The 8231-nt window shown below is 33.7% G+C and overlaps 1 protein-coding gene across 1 annotated transcript; it reads left to right on the top strand.

Annotated features, from left to right (window-relative positions):
• LOC145819055 (uncharacterized) lies at nucleotides 1-1246 on the top strand. The gene is made up of 5 exons (XM_082913042.1): nucleotides 1-4; nucleotides 144-394; nucleotides 505-708; nucleotides 788-877; nucleotides 1109-1246. Exons 1-5 carry the CDS (start codon nucleotides 1-3, stop codon nucleotides 1244-1246), a joined length of 687 nt encoding a protein of 228 aa, XP_082769168.1.
• The last annotated feature ends 6985 nt before the right edge of the window (nucleotides 1247-8231 follow it).

Raw genomic sequence — 8231 nt, 5'->3', positions numbered from 1 at the left:
ATGAGTAGTGCAAAAAATATATATTAATATTTGAAAGAGAGATTTAGAATTCATGTTGAACGCTATTATAGAACGAATCTTCAGTGACCAATTGACTGCATCATAAAGAAACTGATATGAAGCTTATTACTATTGTTTTGTAGGTCCTAGCTCAAGTCAAGCCACACAAAAGCAGACAAGGGGTCCCACATATGTGCATGGTCAATGGGGTACTAGTGAAGATGGCATTTTAAAAGTTGTTCCAAACGAGTTGAATCAAGTAGTTGAAGGACACACATCCCTTGCTTCACATTTGGACGTTTTGGCACGAGATGGGAGTCTTGCACCACTCACTTTTACGACTTGGCATTATGTTCCAAAACAAAACAAAGATAACATATGGAGGGAGATAAAGGTATATATGGATATTTAATATGAAATAAGTTACAATTGTATTCCATATGAAATGCATATTACAAGTGTAGTTGACATTGCATATTACAAGTGTCTATAATTGTAATGCAGGCTCATACGGATGCAGATGAATCCATGAAGAGAACAATAATGGCTTCATTTGGAAAGAAATGGAGAGACTGGAAAAGTCGAGTAAAAACAATGGGATACAAACCCTTCAAGAATGATGCAGAAAGGTTGGCTCATCGACCAGATAGAGTACATGAGGATCAGTGGCGGGCTTTGGTCTACTATTGGGGCACTCAGAGTGCATCGGTAAAATTTTATTTATGTGAAACAATGTTTATATATGATAATTTTTTATAACATCTTAAATAAATTTCATATTGGACAGAAATCAAGCAAGAAGAATAGAAAAATCCGGAAGAAGAAGACATTACATCATAGGACAGGCCGAAAGCCTTTCTCAGTAGTTCGACTGGAGGTATAATTATTCTCTCCATTCATCCTTTTCATTCTTTGTCAACCATAGCTGTCTATATGTGCTAAAAAGGTGTCAACAATTTGCACCATAATGAATTTATACCAGTTCTACAAAAACAGATGTTATTTGCGTAGTTGTTTATTTTATTTACTTAACTTGTTCACATATTTAATTGCTTAATTATTTAATTTTCTTATTTATCTTAAGATTTTGGTTGTCTTTCATTTATAGGAGACCAAAAAGAACAATGGGGTTCCTGCTAGTAGGTCACAGGTGTGGATGGACGCATACATGAAAGATGGGACGTCAAATAGTGATTCAGTTAATGAGGTTATGGTATGTAATACTACTTTATCTTTGGACTTTTAATATGATTTATATTTATATTGGAGGCTAATTATTGAATTCAAACTTGCAGACTCAAATGAATGAGTTAGCAGAGCACATGGAGGGATCTTCTACTGACCCTGCAGCATTACAGGAGCAAATCTTCACACAAATTATGGGCCCAGAGCGACCTGGTCGTGTTCGGACGTTTGGATTGGGACCGTCACCCACTGATGTTTTTGGAGGTGGATATAGGCGGTCACAAGAGCAGAATCGTCTCTTCCAAACTCAAGTTCAAGAACAACTTCAACGGTATCAAATGCAGTTTGAGTCGAAGATGAATGAAGTAATGGAGAAACAAATTCAGGCTATACGCACAGATTTTCAGTCACGAATTCAATTTTTGGAATCTCAATTGCAAGCTGCAGGCGTGCCCGTTGATCCAGTTGTTGCACCATCAAACCCATTACATAGGCAGCAGGTATTTTAATTATTTTTACTAGTTATTACTTTAAATTGCCTAGAGCTAATATACAATTTAAGTCTCTTATTGAATGATAGGTTGTGGATTCACTTAGTAGTCATCCCACTGTTCGGCCAATGTCACATCAACAACAATCTCATGCATTTTCATCCCAAGAGGTGAGCAATCATTTAATCAAAGCTTTTTTGACAAATAACATATCTTATTAATTACAATACTTGCTCTTATTAAATATAGGTTCACCTTTCAAAGAAAGAGAAGAAGAATAAGAAGAAGAAGAAGAACTAACAAGGTAAAAGTACTAATATCACTAGTTCGTGGTTTATGTTCATTTGATTTGTAAGGCATTGTTGGTTCTGAAATTAGGGTTTTGGTTGTTACTGTTGTGACTAGTGACTAAATTTGGGTATTTTTGGAGATGGAAAATTAAAGGGGTGACCATTTATGAAGTCATCTTTGCATTTGAAGCTTTGAATTTGGGCTCAGGGCTTTGCTTTCATTGTTGTACTTGAAATCTCTCTTGCTATGTAATGGCTGCCAAAATGTGCACTCAGCAACATGTGCACTCTTAGAGATAGTCTCCATAACCACATATAAATGTCATAATCATTTATCACTCACCTTTGATGCTGAAACTTCACCTTCTTGGCTTTTAATATACCACGGTGCAACACTGAAATGAAACGGGCATCTGGCTGAATTCCTTTAAATGACATCTCATTAACAAGGGTTACAGCCCTGTCCACGTTTCCCTGACTACAATAGCCACATAGGAGAGCTGTGTATGTCACAATATCTGGTTCTAGACCTCTATCAATCATTTCATCAAAAAGGACAATAGCATCCTGTAGGTTGTCTGATTTACAATGATTGTCAATCAATACAGTCTAACAAGTAACATCAGGTTTTAGTTTCTTCTCTTTCATTTCATTCCAAAAAGTGGAAATATCCTTCGGTTCTCCATTGTTGCATCCTGCATTTCGACGGAAACGAGCCTTTCTCATTTTTATTTTGGAATGCCCATCAACCAAAACTGTGTAAGTGATAACATCAGGTTCAATACCCCTCTCCTTCATATCCTTAAAAAGATCACATGCTTCCTGCAAACAGTTTACCCTGCAATAACCATTTATCATCATCGTGTAGGTAATGACATCAGGAGTTAACCCTGTCCATAACATTGTATCAAACACCCGCTGGGCCTTTCTCATATCACCAGAGCTACAAAAAGCAGCTATAAGCTTGTTGTACATTATTTTACAAGGGGGATCATCCGAAACCAACACTCTCTCAAATAAGGCAAGTGCCATGTCATTTTCACCTTCCATACAAAGGTTACTGAGAAGTTTTAGGCATGAACTCTTTTTCACAAAAACTCCTTCCTTAGACAGCCGAACAAAAAGTTCAAAAGCCTCTCTTGTATTGCCTGCATCACAGTACCCATTAACCATGGCAACATAATTATGTGGACACTTATCTTCCAAACTATTGAAAAACATTTCAGCTTCCTTCACCTTCCCTCCTATGCATAAGCCTCTCTTCACCTTCCCTCCTATGCATAAGCCTCTCTTGTATTGCCTGCATCACAGTACCCATTAACCATGGCAGCATAATTATGTGGACACTTATCTTCCAAACTATTGAACAAAGATGACCATAAACATTTTATCAGAAACTCACAAAATTATAGTTTTCAAAGTGTCCAAATTGATTATCTTACAAACTTTGGCCCAATAATGCAAATTATACTATTTATGACCTAATGTAATCTTGAGCTTTAATTGAGTCTCAAATTATGCTTCATTGTCTATGAGCAATTCTCATGGCATACATGTGTATTATTGACGATTCCTTTGAAAGTCTTCTTTTTAAGATTGAGCTAATTTTTTATTTCTCTATATGATTTTCACCTGCTACCAAGCATAATTTTAGATTTCTAGCTTGATTTTGTTAGGTTAGTTTTGCAACAGATCTGCTGGTGCTTGTGTGAGTGGGAGGTTGTTGTGATGTGGATTAAGATTACACAAGTAACATTTTGTACTAAAATTCTGACTTAAGCACAAGTCTAATATGTTCCATGGTACATGCATTTTTCTTTAACTTGCAAGAGAAGGAAGGAGTTGAGCCCCTGATTTAATGGTTGAGAAACCGATAGAATCGCAGTTGGCATATATCACCCGTTGTGAAACTTCACCAATTATAAGCAGTTTGGCTTTATAATTGGGAAGCATGCTTCATTTCTCCATATTATGTTCATGTGATTGTGTTATTGTTCAAAACTACTTCTTGTATCCAGACTACTGCTAACTTTGTTTACCATTTTTATTATTTCTATAATCAGGATGACTCATATCTAGAAAGTTACATTAGCACTATTGGAGTTGACTTTGTAAGAAAACTCTTTTATTTCCCTTGGCTTGTATCATATTATTTTGACATTAATATAAGGTAGTAATTATTTTTATGTCCACTAATGCAGAAAATCCGCACAGTCGAGCAGGATGGGAAAACCATTAACACTGTCAGTTTTATTTTTTGTTCTGGTCTGTGTGTTTTCTTTGTTGTTGATACGGGAGACACTTTGCCTTCGTGTAACTGATAGTACACATATTTTACACAGTGAATGCACATATGAAACTGAATTAAAGCTTCATTTGTTACTTGAATGGGAGTTATTATTTTATCTGTTAGTTTTATTACAGGTATTTGAATGGGAGTTAATATTTTGTATATTAGTTTTATTACAGGTGTTTTTTTATTACTTGAATGATAAACTGAATTAAAGCTTCATTTGTTACTTGAATGGGAGTTATTATTTTATCTGTTAGTTTTATTACAGGTATTTGAATGGGAGTTAATATTTTGTATATTAGTTTTATTACAGGTGTTTTTTTATTAATTGAATGAGAAACCAAATTTAATATTTTCTTACAGGTATTCTTTTTAATTTAATCAAATAAAACTAGTACAATCTCAAAAAAAAAAAAAAAAAAAAAAAAAAAGATATAACGGCATTTCCAGAAACGCCTCTTAAACCCGCAACAGTAACGGTCATATTATTTAAACAGATACGACGGCGTTTTAAAACGTCGCTAAATATCGTTGGTGACGTCAGCTAGTGCATAGTGGGACATTTGGCGGCGTTTTTTAAAACGCCTCCTATACTAATATCACGACGTTTTTTAAACGTCGCAAAGATACAGCGACGGCCGCAGCTTCGACGTTTGGTACTGAACGCCACAAAATGAATTAGCGGCGTTTTTGATAGATATAGCGGCGTTTTTAAAACGCCACTAAAAGCCCGATTTCCAGCAGTGTTAAATCGTTTTAGGGCATGGCTTCTGCCCAGTCCTTAATCAGATTGGACCGTACTGTTGGGTCTGTGTGGGATCACCACAGATCCCGTTTTGATAATCTGAACCGTTCAATATGTAGAACTCGTCGAGTACTATATATTTGTAAAAAATTACATTAATCAGATATTGATAACTTGTGATCAAATCAGTTTTGTATAAAAAAAAAAATGGACGGTGAATAAATTAACGGTTGACAAAAATCTGTTTTGATCACATAGCTATCGATATTTGATCAACGTGATGTTTTACAGGCATATAGTACTCGATGAGTTCTACACATTGAACGGTTCAGATTATCAAAACGGGACCCGTGGTAGGTCCCGCAGACCCAACAACACGATCCAATCCGATTAAAGACTGTACAGAAGCCATTCCCATCGTTTAAGATTATATATTATGGTATTGGCTAACAAAGATCAAATGTTGGCCTACTTTTTGTGTCTTACTAGGCCTTGATTTTTTGAGTTTGTGAATTACTAGTATTTCTTACCTTGTTTTCTTCCCACTGATTGGCCAAAAAAATGAAAAATAAATATGGCCAACAACATCATCTAAAGTACTGGAGTATTTTAACCACGAAATTGAATATTTAGTAATGAATTATTATCTTTTTGGAATCAATTTTTTTTGTCTAAAAAAATAATTATTTTGGGACCAAATTATAAGGTAAACTACCAATAGGTCATAATAGTTTAATTTAATTCTCTTCATATCCTATTGAAAATAAGTTATAGTAAAATCGTCACTAAAAATAATTTTTGTGACTTTTTTTTGCATGTCGCTAAAAATTGACAATTAGTAACTTTTTTTTTGTCACGATTTTTATAAATTGTCGCTAAAACTTACAGTCAGTTACTTTTTTTGTGACGAATTTTTCAAGTCGTCACTGAAAATTGAAAATTAGTGACATTTTTGTGAATTTTTTTTTAAACTATCACTGAAAATTAACAATTAGTAACATTTTTTAATAGTATTTGATGAAAAATATCATTAATTATCATAAGACCTATTGGACAATAAATTCACATATTAGGACCTACACGCAAGTCTTCCAAATTATATTGTCCCTAAAAGATCATTTATTATAAATTTTCAAATTTTATCGCTAGAAATCCTTTTTTTTTCGAATTTTTTGAGACAATCATTTAACGACTATCTTGGTAACGATAGAAATTGAATCTCAAATATTTTTTGCAATAAAATTTTTAGTTTTCAAAACAAAAATTTAGTTCCTAAAACTCTTATTTATTGTAATTGGGATATGCTATCGGGTTATTTGTCTTGCTTATTTATTCCATATGAAATATCAGGATCCCAAAATATTCTTTTCTTCTAATTTTTTCCCATAAATAAATTTTCTTACATCTCCCTCTTTGTGAGGTGTTTTCTTCCCTCATAGTGGAAGTTTGCTGGATTTTTCCTTCTCCATCCCGCCAATGTGGATCAATCTTGTTCCCTCCTCCTTTGTCTCTCACCTAGCCATCACCACCATTCTGTCGCCAGATTTACTACGAATCTGGCCCGTTTCCACAGATCTGGCTGCCGTTGATTTGAGATCAAGTTTTTCGGTTTGTCTTGTTTTTCTGTTTTTAGTTTGGTTTGTTTATGGAGTCCATCAGTACTTGATGTAGTTTACCCACTCTATGATTGTAACATATGATCTATCTTAGATATGCTTTACGGCCAATTGATTGGCCATTGCTGTGCAGTACGAGCACAAACACGAATTGTGCATCTGTATTTTTTTTTTCTAAATTTAATCCTGTGTGTTTCTTGATTTCATCTACTTTTTTTTTTTTCCTTAGTGTAAGTTTTTCTATTAAATGGATTCTTATTTATATGTGCATTTGGTTTCATTAATGAAAATTTTTTTCTTATCAAAAAAAAAAGAGAAAAGGCTCTGATAGATTTCTCGGAAGATAGGAATTGTTCCTTGCTCCACTCAGCACTCAATAATTGCTCTGGTCCCAATCTCTCCAAACCAGTCGCTGTCCCTTGTTTTAGTTACCAAGGTAGCAGCTCTTTAATAGTTGATGCTCACCACGTCAAAATTACACATATTTTGTCTTATTCACTGCAACAGCAATCAAAAGTTAAATTAGGATTACTTATTAATTATAATATGAAAAATTTTAACAAAAATATTTCACGCAAGTTTTTATAATTAATTTTGAGAAATATTAAAAAAATAATATTATTTATAACTAATATATTATGAACCATATAAAAAAATATAGATATAAATTTTAAAATAAATTATATAATGATAAATTATTTTTTTATATAAAATTTGATTAAAATTTAATATAATGGTAATATCACGTCATCATTAATATGCGATATCACCAACTAATAATAAATAAACATATAGAGAGTGAACCTCACATGTCAAATGTAACTACCAATCCAATAAATTTCATATCTTTATAGTGAGATTACTTATATTTACATGTCAATAATAATGAAATCACCGTTACATTTAAAATTTTCATAGATAATATGGTTCATAGTAGTTTATTCATTTTCAATCAAAACAACTATTATTATTTTTATAATTTTTAAAATATCATTGACATTTCACTCTAATAATATTTTTGTAATTCTTTTTATTTAAAATATTTTCTTTATATTCGCCAAAAAAATAAAAAAATTTACAAAATCCAGGGGGGCACATGACCCCCTTAGTCCTTACGTGGCTCTACCATTGACAACACTAACACCTACTCATCATTTTGATTGACAGGATTAGAATATGAGATTGAGATTATTAATCCGTAAACCCACTAATCATGTGTTTGTTTTAAAATTTTGTTTCATGACTATTAATCCGGGAAAATTGGTCTAGGGTCCCTCTCCCACTTTTTGTAATGGAAGAGATCCACAAAATTATTTTTTGATGTCTAAGGTCCCTAAACATATATCAGAGAAATTTGACTCTTTGTCTCTACTCTACTCTCTCTCTCTCTCTCTCTCTCTCTCTCTCTCTCTCTCTTCTCCTCTCACCCACTGTCTTCCAGATCCAAGGCAACAAGTTCTACTCCTCCACCTTCCTCTATGACCTCTTCCTCAACGAGCTCTGCTCTGGTCCTGTTGTCGGTGTTACGTATTCTGGTTTGCACTGGTTCTGTTACAGTTCCGACGTCAGGTGTTTGCTGGTTGTCGTGGGTTTTTCCGAGATCTTTTTGTC

Source organism: Camellia sinensis, chromosome 2 (genome assembly GCF_055761805.1).
Source record: "Camellia sinensis isolate YWXY chromosome 2, ASM5576180v1, whole genome shotgun sequence".
In the NCBI taxonomy this organism is placed as follows: Eukaryota; Viridiplantae; Streptophyta; class Magnoliopsida; order Ericales; family Theaceae; genus Camellia; species Camellia sinensis.
Note: the sequence above shows the minus strand (reverse complement) of the source record. Positions and strands in the feature narration are given on the sequence as shown.